Here is a 21,989-nt window from a genome sequence, read left to right on the forward strand (position 1 = left end):
AGATCATAATGTTATAAATATTAAGGATAGTTTATGATAATTTCGATTTTATTTTTTATTATTTGAGTCATATGCGCAAACGCGTCACGAAAGTCATATGTTGGATCGAAAACTGTTTTTCCGAGAAGTTCAAGTTAAAATTTTGTTTGTTTTGACCTTTTTCATGGTGTTATCGGTACTAGCGATCTTCATATTATAGTAAATTGTGGAAAATATTGTTTAAGTTAGATGATATTTCAAATAATACATAATTTGCCATAATGGATCAAAATCAAGAAGGTCTTATGGAAAGACAAGGCAGGTGAGTAAAGATGGTAGAGGTCGCAGTTTTTTGTTTACTTTTTTTTTACCTTAATTGTGTTTTCTAATATGTAGTTAATTAAGTGTGCTTTTTCATTTTGGATGATTTGTCTAATTCTTTTAGTTGTTTAATGCTGACTAGATGTGCAAGCCAAAATTCTTTAGATGAAAGTTCCCAGAAGCATATCTCACAAAGTTGCCAAAGGCAAATATCATATAGAGAGCGACGACCATATAAGAACCTTTTACATACTCAGAAAGCTTTTGAAATTATGAACTCAATGAGAAGGTTAAAGGTTATTAAAAATTATGAACATTTAGTTATATCAGTTTTTTGCAGACAAAAACTTTTATGTGATGTCACATTGGTTGCTAATTCGGTAGAAATTCCAGCACATAAAATGGTTTTGGCAGCGTGTTCCCCTTATTTTTTTGCAATGTTTTCAAGTTTTGAAGAGAGTAGACAGGATCGTATTGTTATACAGGAGGTGGATCATTATGCATTAGAATTATTAGTTGAATATTCTTACACATCTGAAGTACATGTAAATAAATATTTTTATTTCTTTATAAAACAGATATTATTGTGTAATTTGTTTTGAAGGTTACCGAAGAAAATGTTCAAGTTTTATTACCAGCTGCACATTTACTTCAGTTAACTGATGTTAGAGATGCTTGTTGTGATTTTCTCCAGTCTCAGTTACACCCAACAAATTGTTTGGGAATAAGAGCTTTTGCTGATTTACATGGATGTTTGGAATTATTAACTAATGCAGAAAGCTACATAGAGTTGAATTTTCCGTAATTATAATTATTTTAATTAATATCACATCAAATATTTACAAGAAATATTAATTATATATTATTTTAGGGAGGTAGTTGAATGTGAAGAGTTTTTAACATTATCACATCAACAAGTTTCCAAGTTGATTAGCAGTGATAGGCTAACAGTGCCTTCTGAAGAAAAGGTATTTTTAATACTTATTTTTAGTATATTATTATTGTTATGGTTTTAATAGGTTTTTGAATGTGTAATAGCTTGGGTACATCATGATGTTGAAAATCGCCAAAAACATCTTGCCTCATTGATGGAACATGTTAGGCTTCCTTTAATGTCTCAAGATTATTTGGTACAGAGAGTAGAAGAAGAGCCTCTTTTAAAAGTTGATTTGAAATGTAAAGATTATTATATTGAAGCCTTGAAATTTCATTTGTTAAAAGGTGACACAAAAATTAGTATTAGAACACCAAGGTCTGTTTTGAGTTATATTTAAAAATGTTACAATAAAATGTGGTGTTTATAGGACAAAACCAAGACAACCAGTGGGATTACCAAAAGTGCTTTTGGTGGTGGGAGGACAAGCACCAAAGGCCATTAGAAGTGTGGAATGTTATGACTTTAAGGAGGAAAGATGGTATCAGGTAGCTGAAATGCCAACAAGAAGATGTAGAGCTGGTTTAGCTGTTATCAGTGGCAAAGTATTTGCTGTAAGTTTTTTAAATTTGTCATTGACAAATTCTAAACATCATTTATTTATCAAAAGGTTGGTGGTTTTAATGGTTCTCTACGGGTTAAAACAGTAGATGTTTATGATGCATCTCATGATCTTTGGACAAGTTCTGAGTGTATGGAAGCTAGAAGATCAACACTTGGTGTAGCAGTGCTAAATAATAATATATATGCTGTTGGGGGATTTGATGGTTCTACTGGACTTAACACAGCAGAGGTTTTTGATTTAGCTACACAGAAATGGAGATCTATCTCACCTATGTCAACTAGGAGAAGCAGTGTTGGTGTTGGTGTATTAAATGGATTGTTATATGCTGTATGCAATATTAAAAAGCCATCCATGTGAGCTATATTATAATATTTTAGGTTGGGGGATATGATGGTGCATCTAGACAGTGTTTAAGCTCTGTTGAATGCTATAATCCAGAAACTGACAGTTGGAAAGCTGTTCCAGATATGTGCTCTAGAAGAAGTGGTGCAGGTATATTCTATAACTGAAGTTGAATCCATGAATAAGTTATTAAATATAATATTTTAGGTGTTGGAGTTTTGGATGGCATTTTGTATGCAGTTGGTGGTCATGATGGTCCTCTAGTTAGAAAATCAGTTGAGGCATATGATCCTATCAAAGAGCAGGTATGAAACTTGAATTACTGTTATTGAACTATTCTAATTAATTCACCTCAATACATTTCAATGGTGACTTTTAGTGGGTACCAATAAGTGACATGGCATTATGCCGTCGTAACGCCGGCGTTGTGGCACTAAATGGATTGTTATATGTGGTAGGAGGTGATGATGGCTGTAGCAATTTACCTTCAGTTGAAGTATACAATCCAAAAACCGATTCTTGGTCTATGTTGCCTAGTTGTATGGGTATCGGCCGTAGCTACGCTGGCGTAGCTGTTATCGACAAGCCCATTTGAAAATTAGAGTCTGTTGGCGGCGGGAATATGGGCATTCAGACATCTATTTTAAGCAATAGCAGGTTAAATTAATTAGTACATATTATTGAATAGTAATGTTAATTTATGGAATACTATGTTAGATATGCAAACTGTGAAGAGAGTAGCAGTGCTGAAGGCGCCGTCGGTTACGATATTCGAGCGCCATCTATTTCATCAAGAGATGTTGCCCAAGAAAATCTGTATGAACCCATTTGTAATGAACCTGACGTCAACAGTAATTCCAATGAAAATATATATGAGTCTATTGAGGACATCAGACAACAACAGGAAAGTAAGTATTTAATGCTTTGTATATATGCTTTTTGATTATTACTGAATTAATTTTATTGATCTTGATTAGAATTTATTTATATATGCTAATATATTTTACGAATCACTTATGATTCGGGACGGGACGGAATTAATACACCACTTATGGCCTCGGAACAAAAGAAACTTTATTTTTATCCCTGGTAATTTATACCCACTCGATACAAGTCACAGCGCCCTCTACTAACTTTTCTTCCTCCTTTCTATACTGGCTGGCTCTTGTATCGAGACCAGTCATATATTTAACAATATATATTTCATATATATTATATATTTTATTCTGTGTGTTCATACATCTTGTTAATTTAATTGTACTTTTTTTTCATGTATAAAGTTGTATGCAAATATTGTTACTTTACTTTGGAACTAGCCGATTATTTCTACTCTAGCGTCAATCATATCTTCAGTTAGTAGCTTATAGTTAATGTGAGACACTTAATGTTTTAAAAGGTTCATTTATTTTTGAAAATTAGTATGATGGTCATAATCACCATCATTATAATGGTGTCTTGTACATGAAAATAAGCTTAATCTGAAAATAAAAGATCATGATAAATGTTAAAAGGCGCTCAATTGCTTGGTTTACAAAATCAAGCCGTCGAATCAATCAAAATCACCCCGTGATTGTCATCTTGGGGCTTCAATTTTCGCATCAATTGAATTTTGTAAAGATGTTTCTGTTATACGTTTAGATATAGAGTTTTTGTTGTTTGTAAGTTGGACGCCATTTACCAGTATTTTCGTTTTCCGTTATTTTCAAGATAGTGCTAATGTCCTTGTACAGATGTTGATACATGTACAGATAAAATTAAATTAGTCATAAAGAATAGTATATATAATCTTTAAGTGGCCCCAACACTGTTGTGTTATTTAGCGACTTCTAACACTTAATTTTTTATTAAGTATTTTATATTATAAACCTTTTTTAAAAGACCTTTAGCCCTAGTGACATTTTATCCTAGTACGTTATTGTCGGCGAGTCAAATTCTTAGTCCGCTGGGTCTTTAAACGTTTTGATTCAAGTGAAGGGATTGTTACCTTACCTAAGTGTCGAATACAATTTTCGAGTCTGTTTTTGTAGAGCAAGTGCAAGGAACTCAACGTTGTATTGTTTCTAATAAGTCGTTATTTTCCGCAAAATAATACAGTTTTAAAGTCAAATAAAAGTATATGTTGTTTTAAATCCTTCACATATCATAACTTATATTGCGTTGAATGTATAGTATGTAGAGTGTGGAGTACATGTTATTTTGAACATAGTTCAATTTCAATTCAATATTAAATTGTAATCTAGATATTTCATTTATTTTTTCGGTATGTAAATATTTGTTCATTGCTTTAAAAGTTAATCATTTGCAGATTTACGTTTACAGCCACCGAATATTTCAAATGCTTCAGTACATGATATGTCTGAACCTATATATGATCCAAATCTGCCTAGTTGTAGTACGAGTACTTATGGACGAATTGGTAACGCCTATGGCCGTATCGACATTATCGGTCATGGTATCGGAAGAATTGAGCGACACCTTTCTTCTTCATGTGGTAGCATTAACAGTAATCACTATGCCATTGAAAGTCTTTATGGAACATCGGATCGAACAGGTAATTCAATTACAAGTATTATCAAATCATTTTTATTTAATTTTTTACTAAAAATTTTATTTTGAACTATTTATTTTTTATCTTATATTGTACTTAATTGTGATGTTTATCTTTTTTTGATCTTTTTTTAAGAAATTGACAGGTGTTTCAGGTAGAATAAGCAAAGTATCTGTACAGTGGTTACTGGCCAATAAATGGTTACCGTTGTGGATTGCCAACACTGAAACTGGGAAAGATTATCGAATAATCGATTTTCTGATAGCTCAGGGATTGGAACAGATGGAGGAAACTGAAGGTGAAAATGAACAGTCAACTAGTGAAGATTCTACTTCGAAGGATCCCTTAGACCCACCAGCCGCTAATTAAAAACCGTTTAAAGTTGACAGGAACAGTTTTAAACATCCAAAAGTATTTTTATATGTTAGATTAGATTTAATTCGATGTAGGAAAATTTTTAAGTCCTATGGTTGTGTCTTTCCACTATCAAGATAGTGATATAATGGCGATATTTTTAAGTTTTCTAAGTTTTGTTAATTGATATGCGGTATGAAATGAGATGGAAACATACAACGGCGATTGTGCCAAACTAGTCTTGATTCTTGATCTGAACATTTTCTTGTTGTTGATCTGACTTGTTTTTTTAAATTACCTCATTCACTTTTTCAAGAGCTATTCTGATTCATTAATTAGATTATTTTTTCAGTATAGCAGTTTTATCAATATACAGCTGTTTATTTTTCAGTTTTACCATTTTTTTGTAATAGATAGATACTGATGTAGTTAGATTTTACCGATATTATTGTATTATGTGATGAATTTCAAAAGTATTTTTAGGTAAATTTAAAATTGTGATGATAATTTTAGTTATAAACGTTTTTATTGAATGACAATATTAAACATGATTAGAAGAAACATGGAACAGATGCATTGCAATTTAAATGTGCATATGACAATAGATGAAGCCATTGGTTTTTTAAATTTCACGCTCTCATAATGTTACCAGATTTGATCAAGTTTTATGCACGCTATTTTTGTATATTCTCAAATATGAATGTGATTTTAGAAGTTAGATTATAATCGTACAAAATATTTTTTTTAAGATTGTGACTTTGTTTCACATCTCACGAAACACTTGATCTGTAGGCTTTAGATCTGTTGCATAGTCTTAAGTTTATTTATATATATATCGAATTATTTACCAAATAAATATCTTTATGAAGTTATTCAGTGTTTCTATTTTTTAATAAAATTTTAGTTTTTAATAAAGGAAATATTAATTTGAAAAATTCTGGGTTTAATTTTTTATTACTCATATATTTCATATTAGTGTCATATTGCATTTCATATAAATTGGGTTCGCGGAGTAAATTCGGAAATAACATTATCGAATTTTACTTGTGTTTTACACAATATACATTGATGGGTAAAAATATTACATATCTGTTAAAACAGTTGGTTTTTATTAATCTAGCATTGTTTCATCTTTAGTATTAAGTTAGTTATTAATGTGGTTTCTTGGGTATAAGTTTTTATATATATTTTTATGTATATAAGTACCTATTCATAAATGGCATTGTTAGTACATTCTGCGTCAGTTCTGAGTTTTCTCTTCATAATAATAGATCTTGTAAATTTGGTATCAAACTCACTGAACTGAACATGACCTGAACAAAAATATGTATTTTATTATTATTCGGGAATAATTAAATAAAATTCTACATGGTACTACTAAATCAAGATATTTGCATTATCAGGAAGGAAGGAAGTTGTAATTAGAGTTAGAGGGGGAATCATCTGCCATGTATCGATGTTACTTCAAAAGAATATGTTTAACTTGCCACTTTTCGTTTTGTCAATAAAATGTAGTTTAAGGCATGCTCTAATATAACTAGGACATTTTGTAACAAAAATTACAAACAGTTGTTATGTAATAGAAAACTGTTTCTTATAAGAATTGGAAGTATATAATATTTGACGTAATACATGAAAGGATCATATATATATATATATATATATATATATATATATATATATATATATATATATATATATATATATATATATATATATATATATATATATATATATATATATATATATATATATATATATATATATATATATATAATAAGTAAAATGTTTGGAAATATTATATGATCGGATATTACATGATCGAGATTCTTTATGATTAATTTTTTTTATTGTCCTATTGAAAAAATACATCTTGTACATATTGAACATACATTTCTATGAATATATAATAACACAATTATAATATTGATTCATAGTGAAATATTTAAGACAATTATTAAATTATAATATGAAAGTCTATTTACAATGACTATACATATTCAGTCAGTCAGTAATATACATTTTTTTTTCGTGTAGGTGTATGTATTTTAATAAGCAGTTTCAACAAGCATATCAAAATTCTCTTCAAGTTGCTCAGAAGCAGCTAATGCCATTTGGCCAAGCTGACCCTCAGGTTGGCTCACTGGTTCATTTTTAAGAATTTCCACAGCTTGTTTTAATATATTTATAGATTCTCTTAATCTCCTTTTAAAGTCATCTTTACTGATGGCGTCATATTGATATTGGTGTCTGGCGTGCATCATTATTGGCCCATGAAGTTCATAGAGTGTTATTCCTAATATATACAATTGAAGTATACATAATGAAACATCAATTTACAAGCTATAATATATGCATACCTCTAATTCTGGACATGCCTGGTTCAATGACATCCAAAACTTCTAACAGTTGATAACATAGCTCGATTTTTCGTTCTAACACTACGTCAGGTAATTCCCCCAGAGTGTAACCTTCGGCTTTTCCATATAGTTGTATTAAAGCACTCCTCAGTATTGTCATGTATGCATGTTTTGGATGTAGGACAGACCTATAAGAAAACGTTAAGGAACTAGTTTACGAAACAAATCTGAAAACCATATACTTGTATTTTCTGAAGATATGTTCTCTCTGTTGGATACCTTCATGACCTCCTATATATTCCACTTGGTCAATTTCATTTTGAATTGCGGCAAATACTTTCTTTATTGCACCGCCATGCGTCTTATATTCACAGTGTGTACAATTCCATTCACATAAGTCAACTAGAAGGAAACATTATATTAAATATTATTAATTAATCAATAATAGATTATATTAGATTAGCATAATATAAAAATGAATATACTGTAGGCGTAAGAATTGTGGTGTTGTTCTTTGTCAATTCCTTTCGCCAGGCTAAAGTGCTAATATAACGGGTTGGTAACTCTTGATGATTTAACAGCGATAATGCGTCTTCTGACTGATCCATCAACAGTTTCTATTTCCCTGATTTAGAACAGTCTATATCTGCTTTTTCCTTAATTTCAGTGTTTTCAATTTTTTGGGGAGATTAGAACTAAATTAAAAACAGTTTTAAAACCCATTCTAGAAACTAGATTCAAAAACTGTTTCGAAGACTTGAAAAAAGACTTGTCTTTTCAATTTTAGTATTTGTGTCTTTATTGAGTGTTACTTATTACAAAACTAGTTAACATTAATTGTGTTATTAATGATTCTAGAGAACATGCATTTATTAAAATGTTTAAAATGTATGATGCTTATAAAAATAATATGGTTAAACGTTTTGTTTAATATCGGTTAATAGAATTAAAACATGTTTTTGTGAGCAAGTAAAAATATAATAAATTACCTAAAGGATCTGACGCTACTATAACACCGTTATCGCATCTTTGACATTTCAGACTGCTTAGATGTGTGTCTAGCTCAGTTTTATCAGAACATCTGGGACAGGTGCACTCGAAGAATTTGCTTTCTCTCAAAAATTCTCTTCTCACTAATGTAGGCCAGAAGGAATAGGTATAGCTACTATATAATTCACCTCCCTTAGGTATATCGGTTGCTGCTCGTACTGTAACTCTAACGAAAGATAGATCATGTACAATTAATTCATTTGAAAAGAGTATAAAATAATTGTTTATATAAGTATAAGTAATAATATATCTTCTTAATCATTTTATATCAATCAATACTGGCGCAGTCTGCAGGGTTATCCTGTGGAGACTACACTAGTGTTCTACATTGGAATAGGATAACAGAGAAATAACTTACAAACAATCAGTCAAATTTCCATTTCCTTGACAATCAACTGCATGGTGAATATTTGATATACAATTGTGAGACATAATTGCTAATTTAGGATATAAACATCTGATCATATAACAATTCGGCGTTCTTGCTTCAAAAGCGTTGATTTCTAATATACCGCATACCTTAAATAGATTCATTATTATTATGTTAACCAATTAATTAATATATTCAGTAGTCTTACGGTATGGATTAATTCTTCGGAAAATCTATCTAGTTTACAAGGCCCTCTTAGATATTCGACTATATTATGTTGATTGAATTCCCAAATTGGTTTTGATTTCCTTTTCTCATTGTGGGCTTCCATTTTCGATATTTCAGTTTCCCATCGTTTTGTATCTCGTTCTTTTTGTAACAATACCCTAAAATCTTTTTTGCAGAAACAAATGATAACTTTGAAAGAGACATTTACCTTAGTGGAGTAATACACTCATATTGAAGGCAAACGTCAGCAGGATCTTCTACAGCCTGGAATTTGACTTTAGAAGAAGAAAACACTGCGCATTCATTGTCTTTGTGTACTGCTAGTACTTCACATTCTGGACTGCATACTGGCCAAGAACATTTTGAGCATAGGTATGTACAATCAACGGGATTGTGACAACCTAAGCATAGACAATGGGTATCTGGAACCAATCATTTTATTAGGAGTTATTTTTGCTTTGCTAAATTTATGATAACTTTTCAAAACACATAAACATGTTTTCATAATATTTCAGAAATAGACATTAACGTACATGTTGATGAATCGGATGACTAATAATGTGCAGTTTATATACATTGTTTCGTTAACTGCTCCAATTATTTTGTTTTAATACAATTTTCTGGTTTATTTTTGTTTGGTTAATTGATTTGTTTTATTATGTATTTTATTAATTACATTATTTTAATTAAATTCCAGTTAGAGAAATATAAAGATTAAGTGTAGCGTGATTTTTGTTTTCGTGTAATTTGCTTACCTGATTTTGGTCCATACGCAAATGGAGTTTCTGCGAAGATAATCTCTCCTGCTTTTAAATCTCGACTTGCCACTGAGTATCGCCCCACAGTATCGCTGGTTTCAATTTTGAATAAATCCTGATAAAACACATATTCGATCGCATCCCCTTCACCTTTTATTGACAATACTCACTTGTTGACTCATTTCAATTACTCTACGTAGTGCACTGTGAATTAATAATTTTATATTGTTACCGAATAGAGAATGTTTTGTCAGACTAATAGAACCTTTCAGCTTTTAACCTTTTCGACAAACTGAAAACTATGTTGTTTATGAAACGGGATCTGTTATTCGGTTAGGTATTTAATTTATATTTAGAACAACGATATAAATAGAACGGTGGATATTTAGGCATCTTTCTATATCGTGGGTATAGTGTTGTTGTTTCTATTTTTTAATTTCGTTGATTGACACTCATTAAGAAGCAACAGCTGAAACAGAAGCAAACCTGATATTGTGAAGTATTAACGCTGATATTTCGTGTCCGAGCAGAAGTACCACATATTATTATTTGTTTGTAATTCATGAAGCTTACGAATTGGCAAATGACTAATACAGAGATACTCTCAGAATGTATTCTTTTTCCAGTAAGATTGCCAGAATGATAGATCTCAAATTATACTTTAAAACTGCGTAACGTGAGTTCTAAGATTTACTATACTTATTTTTTCTCTTTAAAAAGGCATTTATTGAGAAAAATACAACTTTTTCTCGTCATTCGATACTGTCCCGATAGAATGATGTTGTTTTGGTTGAACAATCATCGATACATTTTCGCACTTTTTCAGTATTTCTAAACATATATACATTTTCCAATGTGTGGTCAAATGTTGTTATAGAAGAGGATAATTTCTGTTTCGGTCTGGTACTCGCCATGCTGGCTTTTTTTGCAAACAATACGTCGGTCAATTTGTTCAATTGACGTCGGCAGACATCTGTAGTAACAGTAATTCGGTTTCAGCAACTCATGACTTTTTGCGTTTGGAATTCTCGTAGCAGAACAGATTTTAATCAGTCACAATACGTTATAGAAAACTATTTTTGCGTGCCAATCAATGAAACCTCTATGTTGAAATTGTTTGAAAAGGCATTTTCAGTGAATTTGCATGGCGCTCCTTTTTATTCTTTCTTATAGAGAAATATCAAAACCAACGAATTTTACAGTTAGGTTAGTTTGTTTAACAGTTGTTTCCATTTATACTTCGTATATTCACCGATACATACAGCTGATAAAAAATACATGTAAGCACCTAATATATCTTAATCTAGTTAGTCAAACGGCAACATAAACGACACTGAGTCCATTTTCTAGACATTTTATTCGTTACACCATTAAAACACATGACCCCGTTTCTTCGAATATAGTGCAGTAACAGTCGCGTGAGATAACGTATAAACATACTGAGCAGGCGCAATACGTTGTAATTTACTTAGATGTAAGACTGTTGTGATACTAAACAGATACATTTCAAGAAAACGTACTGAATTTTCTGAGAATTTACATACACATATTTCTTATTGAGGTAAAATGTTGGATTGTTTCTTCCATGGTTTGAAACATTCAGTGAAATAGGATGAAAAAATAACACTTATATATATGATATCTGGTCCCGTTTTCTGGATTAAATTAAATTAAATTAAAATTAAATAAAAGTTCAACAAATCATTAAAATCAGTCAAAGTTAAAATTAATAAAGAGGTATCAAGCAACAGGCTTAGGAGATTGAATTGTCAAATCAACCAAATTGTAGGCGGGACATCGAAATCTTCAGGTCATTAAATGTCCCTTGGCTGTGTTAAATGTATGACTAATGATCGTTTTTCTCTTGTTCCAAAGCCATAAGTGATGTTATTAATTCCGCCCAATCCCGAATCAAAGGCGTTTCGTAACAGGTTATGGGCCCAGATCTCTCAATATAAATAGGAAGAAGCAGGATGCTGAGAACCGAGTTTGCAGGGTATGGAGTATCAATGAAACCCTAGAAAATTAGAAACATGAGGTCTAGAAACAAGTTAATTCAAAAGTTCCCGGCCTGACACATTGATTGCGCTACTAGAATTAAATTCATATATTTTTTTAGTTAGCCCTAACTCTCAAAAGATGCGTTTATAAATTTGACAGCTGTCGGATCATTAGTTTGTGAATTATAGCATTTTGAGTGAAGCAACTTTTGTTATTGTGAAAAAATGGATAAAAAGGGATTTCGAGTTTTGATAAAATATTGCATTTTGAAGGGAAGTTTGAAGCAAAACTTGGCTTGATGCCGAATTTCCGGAAACTGCCCCAGGAAAATCAACCCTCAAGGATTGGTATGCTAAGTTTAGACGTTGTGAAATGAGCACTGAAGACGGTGAACGCAGTGGACGCCCAAAAGAGCTTGTTATCGATGAAAACATTTAAAAAATCAACAAAATGATTTTGAATTACCGTAAATTGAAATGAAATGAAATAGCAGATACTCTAAAGATATCAACTGAACGTGTACATCATATCATTCACGAATATTTGGGTATGAGAAAGCTCTGTGCAAAGTAGGTGCCGTGCGAACTCACTTTTGACCAAAAACAATGGCGAGTTGATGATTCGGAGCAGTGTTTGAAGATGATCAAGCGTAATAAACCCGAATTTTTGCGTCGACATATGACAATGGATGAAACGTGGATCCATCATTTCACTCCGAAGTCCATTCGACAGTCATCCGAGTGGACTGCACACGATGAACCCGCTCCAAAGCGTGGGAAAACGCAACAATCAGCTGGCAAGGTTATTATTAGGTTATATTTCATTGACTACCTTGAAAGGGAAGGACCATCAACAGCGACTATTACATGAATTACATGAAACTGAGGCCTAATTTGAATCATACCGGAAAAATACCTTGGTGATCGCGTATTTGACATCTTTTGGAGATTATATAAAATATGTCGATTATGTTTGAGTAAAATAGTATAAATAATATAAATATAATAAAATAAAGAAATGCACCCGCTTTATAGTATAAGTTACGCCATCTATTGTAAGATATGTGAAAAATATTATATATATGTACATAAGTAAACAAAATCGTAAACCAAGATATTCACTGTACATACATTTATTTATAGGATTAATGTTAACTAATAAATTAATGTTAAAATACGTTCAAAAACTGGCGACAAGATATATGATTTTTTATTTATAGATTGATACTATTTTTACATTATATTTTTACTTGTATATGTACCGCCTAGTTTCAAAAATAACTTTTTATTTGATATTATGGACCCATTCAATAACAAGAAAAACAAAAACAATGTTATAAAATTATACAATAAATGTTATGGTGAAAAAATTATTCAAAACATTATTTCCATCTGTTATAGTTTTTTTAATTTGTTAATAAATACGTAATTGTTTTAATTGTATCGACGTTTTTAATATACTAAAATAAAAACATTAAATTTGAGGAATTGCGATAATTTTTTCGTTATGTTTGAATTTATTATGTAAAGTTATTAACTGAGTGTGGCGCTTCAGGCTATTTTGATTTATCTATTATTTTATAATTTATCTGTTCCATTATGTTCCTTATTCTTGTTGTAATTATTTAAAAGGGGTAATTTTGATCTTATTTTTGCATTACAAGGCTTATTGCTATCTATTACAAAATCCTATATGGAATTTTTTAAATGGCTATTGTCAATAATATCATGTCCTGTATATTATCAATACATCGGTGTCGAAGGTGAATAGAAGGTGAATTAATATAATAAAGTTCACAGTTATTCATCATATCAGTATTCATTATATCAGTATCAGTATTCAGGCACTGATGTCAAAGTACCATGGTGAGTTGTACAATTGAGCAAAAACGAATATATACTGTATCATATATTTTTGAGAGAAAATATTTATAAGAAAAGCTAATTCATTCTTTAAAAAGATAATAGTTTACTCTTAAGAGCGTAAATAAAATCTATTTTTTTTAATTGAAGTGTATTTTAAACAAATTAAATTGTAATGAAATAACCAATAAGTTGAATAAATATTTACAATTTTCAAGTATGTGTTTGAAGAATGGTTTGTTCAGGTTTGCAAATTGTTGCCATGGAACTATAGTTAATTGTGGGAGTCGTACATTCTCGGTAGAAAATTTAGAACATGAAGGCGCATTCTCAGCATTCAAACTTATTTCGACTGGAGTTCCGCATGGTACTGTTTTGGGATCACTCCTACATGTACTAAATGAAATTATTGATATCCTAACAATAAGATAAATCTATCTAAGATAGTCTATGGGTTGTCGGTCGAGCCAATGCGACGTTTCCTTGATGCGGCTTTATTAATGGGTGTCAAGTGGTTTTTGGGTTTTTAACATAATGCAATATTTACAATAGCCTAAACTAATAACCTATATTCTACTCCAAAGACATACTTACAATCTTAATCAAAATATCCCTATACAACTCCTAAAGAATCAAACGTTTATACTAGTATTGGGAACTATAGACTGAAATTGACTATCGACTGTTTAGAAATTGACTATTTTTTACTATCGACTGTTTCAGTGGTGTATTTTTAGTTACTATTTTTGGTTATACTAGTTTCATTCGACTGATTTTCAATATTCTGGCTCTGTCGTCCTAGCCGCGACCTTGACAAAAATGTATCCAATTTATTTATATGTAATATATATATATATATATATATATATATATATATATATATATATATATATATATATATATCGGTTTATGAATTTTAATAGTTTGCTTGTAAATAACAATATATTGTTTACTAATATAGCAGCATTTTGGAACGATGTTTTTAAGATTGTTAATGTAATAGGGTAGGAAGATTATAATGGTTAATGATAAATACCAAAATACTTTTGACTGTTTTTATGGCAATAATAGGTAATACTTCGATTACTTTCTCGATTTAAATATTTCCGTTCAATAATAAATAAAGCATTTACTTTATTTAAAAAAGCTCTAGTATTTTTTTATTGTTCTGGCCTAAAAACCAGGCGGTGGAATGCATGATGCATACCTGGTCGCGGAGACTTGCCCTGGAGTGACAAGTTGGACCGGGTTATGTGGGACTGCCTCTGGGCTTACCAATACACTAAACCGAAACCGCCTCACAGTTGACCCCTGTGGATCACTACTACTACTGCATTAAATTTGGGGATATGGCACCCGCTGATCGGGCAGCCGTTATTGGGCACGAGGGCCCGGCGATTCTATTGATTCGCGAACCCGAGTTAACACACAACTGGGTACTGTTGTATGGGGGCAAAAGTTATGACTGAAGCGACGGATGAGGTCGTTTCAGCCTGGAAAAGGGGGGAGCGGTGACACGGTGCTAAGCTCCCAGCATGTCGACCAGCTCGCGAACAATCGCGTTTTCAGAAGAACTTGAGCTGAATTGTTGTTTGTGGAATGATTGAGATATGAAGGGCTTGATTTCTGGAGTGTCAGTTTCCCTATGAATTTGATTATTTCTGACAAACCATGGAGCGCTTAATATTATCCTGAGGAGCTTAGTTTGGAAAACTTGAAGCTGTTTGACCTGGTTGGGTGTACCAAACTTGAAGTAGACATTAGATCCGTAGAGGAGTATGGACCGAATTAACATCTTGTAAAATAAGCATTTGATGGAGATTGGAAGTCTGCTAGAAGGGCAGATCAGAGAAGATAGCAGGTTTGCTATCCCCGAACCTTTTTGGATTGCTTTCTGGAGTTGGGAATGCCAACCGAACCGCCAGTCAAAGTGAAGACCTAGGTACGTGACGTTATCCAGCCATGGAATTATTGCGGTGTCGATCTTAAGTTGTGAGACGCGCAATGCGTAACGCTTCTTATGGAAAATGATGGCCTGGGTTTTCAGGGGGTTGATTTGCAACCTCCAGAATTTGAACCATTTGACCGCATGACCGAGCTGCTTCTGTAGACGTTCATGAATTGTAACTTCGAACCTAGCGGCCGTGAAGAAAGCAGTGTCGTCAGCGTAAAACGCGACGTCAATGTGCTCTTTTCTCGGCAGATCTGAAATAAAGAGGTTAAATAAGGCTGGGGCCAGCGGGGAACCTTGAGGTACGCCAGCATCGATTTGTTTAAGACTGGAAAGTGATAGCCTGATCTTGACCTGGAAAGATCTGTCCGAGAGATAGGACTTAGTTAGAGCGGTTAGGTCTTCTGGGAGGCCTAAACGCACGCACTTTGCGATCAATCCGTTGTGCCAGACCTTGTCGAAAGCTTTGGTTAGATCCAGAAGAACTGCTCCAAGCTTTTTGCGTTGGTCAAGAGCATGATGGATGTGTGCGGCGAGACGGGTAGCCTGATGGACGGATGAGTGGTGAGCGCGAAAGCCGAATTGTTCATCTGGAATGATGCTGTTCCTTTGTGAAAGAGTTGAGAGCGTAGAGTATTGCCCTCTCGGCAAGCTTCGAAATGGCGCTGAGAAGGCTGATAGGCCTGTAATCAGATGGAGATGATTTTGCTCCTTTCTTGGGTATAACCGCTATATGTGCGTGTTTCCAAGACGGCGGGAAGTGTTGCAGCCTCATGATGGAGTTAACGATGTTTGCCAGTTCTGCGAGCTGCTTATGCGGGAGCTTTTTTAACTGGGTAATCGATATTCCATCAAAACCTGGAGATTTTTTTGTTTGAAGTTTGCCGATCATAGTCTGTAGAGACTGTGGAGACACGAAATGGTTGAGAAGAAAGGCTGGGGTTACTGGTCTTTTGACGGAGTTGGATTCGCTGATGACAGTGTCAATGTCTTTAGCTTTAGTATTCTGTGCGGGTGGGAGGCATTTCATTTGAGCTTCGTAGGTCTCAGCAAGGAGCTCGACTTTTTCTTGGTCAGTGACTGCGAAATTTCCTGTAACCGTAGACTTCAGGGGGGGATGATATTGTGCGTCTTCCCCACGAGGCATTTGGAGACACGCCAGAAGGAAGGAGGGCATCCAGCCTTTGGTCCGCGAGAAATGAGTTCCATTTCATTGCTCGCCAAGTCGAGACGGCCGCCCTTACCCTTTTGCATGCTCTGTTCGCCTCCCTCTTGTCTGCAGCATCAAGGGTGAATTGAGCTAATCTGCATAAACCGTTTTTGATGCGAATTTCACGTTTAAGAGAAGCGGGAAGGTTGTTTTTCCACAGCTGGGGTTGTGATGAAATTTTGACTGTGGCAGATTCGTGAGCAGACTGAATATCGCGAGTTAGCTAGAGTATGGCTTCCTCGAGCTGTTCTGGTGTGTTAATTTTCGGAATTGGATCGGATTTCAGGAGAAGAGATTGCTAGTTTTCCAGTCGGTTTTTTTCCTGAATCTTGTTAGTGGGACTTGAGTGGTGGCGCAGTTTCCGAGTTTGAGAAGGACCGGACGATGATCAGAGTCTAGTTCGTCAAGGACTCGAACTTCGGAACGGCGATTTACGTCTTGAAGAATAAAGAAATCAAGGATTCTTGCTGCGCCTTGAGATACTGTACTAGGGTGATGGGTGAGTTCATCTGGCAAGGCAAGACCGTAGCCCAGATCTGCACTTAGATCTACGATGGCGTTACCTGCGGGTTTCGCTATGGAACACCCCCAGATGGGGTGGTGGGCGTTGAAGTCGCCACCTATTAATTTTGGAAATTTTCCTTCGACGAGCGATCGGTATTCGGCATAGGTGAATGCAGAAGATTTCCTGTACGGGGATGTAATCACGAAGGGACGTTCTTGGATATCGATTATAATGGAGGTTGTTTCGAAGTTGTTTACTGATAACGATGGAAGGAGCTCGTGTTTGACTCCTTTTCTGACGAGAATAGCGGTTCCACCGCCTCGACCCGGAGTTCTATCGTTTCTGTAGACAAAAAAGTGTTCGAAAGAGAGACGACGCGAAGGTTTCAGGAAAGTTTCCTGGATGAGAACGATGTCGACGTCATAGAATGTCATGACGTGTTCCAATTCCGCTTGCTTTCCGCGTAAGCTGTTTGCATTCCATGTCATCAGTATAACAGATTTCGGAACAGCCATTTCGAAGAATTAAAAGGCTACTGGAAGTTAAAGAAACAGGTAAATGTTGCTTAGGCGGCGACATTTGGAAAAAGACGAGCAAGTTGGTGAGCCAAGGCGATCACTCAGGGTAGGAAAGCCTGTGGGTCAGTAAACGCCTGCATTGAGGAGTTAAGGTGTGGTGTATTGGTTGGAGCAGGAGTTTGAGTTGGAGCAGGCTGGGTGGCGCTGGCTAATTTTTGAGCGAACTTCCTGCCACCTTGGTTACTCCATGCAGAACCTTGTGGAGGCCTGGATTCTGTCGGAATTTTTGGTTTTCTTGGAGCAGGACGGCAGCTGCAACCGGTGAAGTTTGCGGTATGAATTTCACCGCAATTGCTGCACTTTGGAGGTGCTTCTGGGATTTTGGTACAGGATCTAGTGTCGTGATGCCCGGCACATTTGACGCACCGTGGGGGGGGGGCTCGGCAATACGAGCTGGAGTGCCCGAAAAGCTGCCAGTTGAAGCTGCCACTGCACTGCCTGGCCGTTTCCCCTCTGGACCTCGACCTTCACTATGATGACGCCGAGTTTGGTCATATATATGATCTGTCGCTCTTCGCGAGGGACAACTACTTGAACAATTGGTAGCTCTATCCCGGATTTTAATTTCCATGTTTGCACGAATTTGGGATGGAAGCCTTGATCAAAGAGAAGTTCACGTACCTCGTCAATGCAGAGTGATTCTGGGATATTTCTTATTGTTACCCGGAATGCTCTCTCCTCCGGATGACAGAAGGAATGGTAAGGGTAATTCCTTTCCTCGAGCAGGGTAGTGAGTTTACGGTAATCGTCGCTTGTGGCGACAAATAAGAAAATGTCCTCCTTTTTGTTTCGGGTTATAATATCTATTGATTGTGCCTTAGTAATTCTAATGAGCTCCATGAACCTCTTCTTGTCACGGAGCACTATAGGCGGAATTTTTTCCTTTGGGGGAGTTTGAGAAACAGTCGCCGAAACGGTTGGCACTATTTTTGCTGTGGAGGTTAGGATTTGTTTAGTGGCCTGGCTACTTACCTGCGCAGGCTGGGTTGGTCTTGTGGTAACTTGTTTCGGTAGTGGCTGTGGGGCCGTCCTGGTGGTCGGCTTGTTTTGCACTGGTCTGGTGGCAAATTTTGTAATCGAAGGCTGTACGTTAGCCTTGGCTTTCGATTGGGTAGATTGAGTGGCCGGCTTGGCTACCGGATTGGGTTGTGATTTGGGAGCCTGTTTTTCCTTCTTGCCGGCCTTCGGCAGCTGGCTTTCCTGAGGTGGAGTGATGGGCCCTCTCTTCCTTTTTTCCACCAAGGTGAAACCGTCGTCTAGGTCTTCAGTTTGGTCTGACCGTTGTGCCGGTTTAGCTGGTGTCTGGGTCTGGGTTTCTGTGGCAGCGGGAGTCTTTCTTTCCATGGCATCTTTTTAATACTTCATGAAGTCTGTCATCGCAGCTGTGAGAGTTTTGATTTCTTCTTTGAGATCTTCGGAAGCCTTTTCGCTCTTTTTCAGCTTTTCCGTTTGTTTGTTCAGGGCGTCTGTTTGTGCTTTCGCAAATATTTTAACTTCATCTATCTGCTTTCGCAGGTCTTCATTTTATCTTCTTAAATCTATTATGAGCACTTCTCGGCTATCTTCGGAAGATGGTCCATTTGAGTTAGGAAAACTGGGATTATGCCCAGGAGGCGACGTCGGCTCTGACGTACATGACGCCATTGCCTTGTCTGTAAATGCGCCTTTTCGGCGCTTACAGACGCTTTTTTTTGACGTAGGCACTGGTGGAAACGTGATAACGGATCGACCGTCTTAGAGAGAGTTTCGGGTAATTCTCGGAAGCGCAGGTAGGTTCGGCGGACCGGACACGACCGTTCTCTTCGGGAGCTAGCACGGAACTGCTCTAGTAGTTATTGTGCGATCATTTCTAGTTATGTCATGAATTAGTTTTTTTTGATTAGGTATATGTTCAATTTTTATTTAGTATTTATGGTTATTGTACATCTTTAATTTTTAGGTATTATTTAAGTTTTATTGTATTGTCTATATTTATTATAGTATATTATTTGAAAATAGCAATTAACATATTAAAGTATGATAAAACATTTGTGGGGTATTATTCCATTCCATAGAAAAATTCCATTTTTTTACGGATCCACAGAACATTTAAAAATAAAAGTTATTCTACTTAAAAATTAAATTATAAATTGTATATTATGTATAATTATAATAATAGTATTCAGTAATTTTCTTTTTCTTTTCTTTTTTAAAATTAATACGTGAAGGAATATGTTCATCTCCGTCTTGCTTATTCTACCATTGAAAAATATAAGCACACATTATTATTATTATAACATATTAATTATACACATTATACATATTATAACATATTAACTGCTCCAAGCAATTATCTCCGTCCTTTCCTCTCTCACAATTTATACAGAAAAGGTTTCATACATCTTCATCTGATATCATGAATTGAACAAAACTGTCGAACCGTGCATTTGACTGAATATAGTAATTACTATTTTTAGTCGCTAGTTTTTTGACTATCGACGGTTTCGACTATTTTGCGACTATCGATAGATCGTAAATCTAACAGTATATATCTATTATTTATCATGTTTTTAATTGCATTCGACTCCATCAAATAATTTATATTAAGGCAAATTAAAGTACGTTTCTTTGCTGATGAGATTGTTATCTATCATACTTATCAGGACCACAAGATGAGTTGGGATTTACTTCAGAAATGCCCTGATACTCTTCCTTCTTCGGCGTAAACAAATTGCCTTAGGTTCTCTCCCGACAAGTCTAACAGCGTACACTACTGCAGGATAAGGAATTGCCTCTGAATAACTGTTCTAAACATCGATGGTAATAGCATTAATAATAAGCCTGATAAATTCCTGGCAATTATATTTGACTCACGCCTCAGCTGGCTGACATTAGCCTAGTTAGGTGCCTTTCCAACTTTCATTGGGGTGCCCATAAAACCACCCTCTTGAATTTTTATGAAGCGCTGATGTTGAGTAAGTTTGATTATGGCTGCCAGTGCTTCATTTCTGTAGTGCCCTCTTATATAAAAAGATTCAGAGAACTCAATCCAAAATACAGCACTAAAGATTGTACTGGGAGCTTTTAATACCAGTCCGATTGACAGGGGATGAATATATGATGGGGAGAATATATAAAGGGTCTTGCCATTACTTTCAGAGAATTTGTAATCAACTTTCATTGGAGATGCCTTCAGTCTATAGACCTATAAGTAGAATATCTTCCTGGCAAAATGACCGTTGATCTATCGATGAGGTTTTTTCCCAAGGATGGTCTCAGTTCTCTTAGCGCCCGCACCCTCTTTAAACAAATCATTTTTGAAAAATATCTTAATCATTTCTTGATCTACATAGAATGAACCTAAGAGTAATGAATACAGGAGAGCTGCATATACTTCAACATTAAAGGAAGAACATTTTATATTGCCCTCTTTGGCAAGCATTTTTACTGCTGAATTTCTGGCCATCTGCAAAGCTCTAAAATACACTCAAAACAGCCTAAAAGTGATCTCGGTGGTAATTGACACTGACTCCACGAGCTCCCTCGAGTTTTGGATCAGTATAGACACATCACCCACTGATAATGTGCATCCTAGAGTTAAACATCATCATTCACAATAATGGCATGAATCACTTACATGTGGGTTCCATCCCATGGGAATTGAGACCAGGACCTTAATATTCGGAACATTGTAGGCGCAAATTCGGTATCTTCTCCCGAATTCGAATAGGCCACTGCAAATTGAGTCATGGGTTTCTTCTTAAGAGAGAAAACCCATCCATTTGTAATAATTGCAGATCTCCGCTGAGCATCAGACACATTCTGGTTAATTGCCATGGGTACGCTCTTCAGAGGCGGTTCTTTGACCTAGAGGGATCCATGCAATAGCTTTTCCAGTTGAAAAACCTTGAGCAACTGATGAATTATCTGGCAGCTATTCAACTACTTCAGTATATGTAATTAAGGCTATTAACATTTTATGCTAATTTCTTTGTACCGTTATGTGTTAACTTATGCATTTTAAACTGTTCATATTTTGCGTTTTATATTTTATACCTGTGTATTCCTGAATTATATTTATACAAAACTTTTCT

At 34.9% G+C, this 21,989-nt stretch overlaps 2 protein-coding genes across 2 annotated transcripts; one reads left to right on the plus strand and one right to left on the minus strand.

The window, feature by feature from the left end:
- Positions 1-64: 64 nt before the first annotated feature.
- Positions 65-5,908, plus strand: kel (kelch protein). Its single transcript, XM_076416438.1, has 15 exons — positions 65-301; positions 425-589; positions 641-845; positions 905-1,101; positions 1,172-1,268; positions 1,320-1,552; positions 1,605-1,788; positions 1,845-2,126; positions 2,177-2,291; positions 2,349-2,446; positions 2,521-2,733; positions 2,767-2,798; positions 2,859-3,049; positions 4,447-4,692; positions 4,835-5,908. The coding sequence occupies exons 1-15, from the start codon at positions 261-263 to the stop codon at positions 5,056-5,058; spliced, it is 2,523 nt and encodes an 840-aa protein (XP_076272553.1). The 5' UTR covers positions 65-260; the 3' UTR covers positions 5,059-5,908.
- A 965-nt stretch (positions 5,909-6,873) lies between these two features.
- Positions 6,874-10,303, minus strand: LOC143189109 (SET domain-containing protein SmydA-8). The gene is made up of 9 exons (XM_076393783.1): positions 9,980-10,303; positions 9,807-9,924; positions 9,260-9,473; positions 9,032-9,209; positions 8,812-8,972; positions 8,393-8,619; positions 7,646-7,805; positions 7,404-7,591; positions 6,874-7,339 (listed from the first exon to the last, which is right to left on the minus strand). Exons 1-9 carry the CDS (start codon positions 9,989-9,991, stop codon positions 7,092-7,094), a joined length of 1,506 nt encoding a protein of 501 aa, XP_076249898.1. The 5' UTR covers positions 9,992-10,303; the 3' UTR covers positions 6,874-7,091.
- Between the last annotated feature and the right edge of the window lie 11,686 nt (positions 10,304-21,989).

This window comes from Rhynchophorus ferrugineus, unplaced genomic scaffold, assembly GCF_030347505.1.
Source record: "Rhynchophorus ferrugineus isolate W39M unplaced genomic scaffold, kcgeb_rfMv2 rfM1, whole genome shotgun sequence".
Lineage (NCBI taxonomy): Eukaryota > Metazoa > Arthropoda > Insecta > Coleoptera > Curculionidae > Rhynchophorus > Rhynchophorus ferrugineus.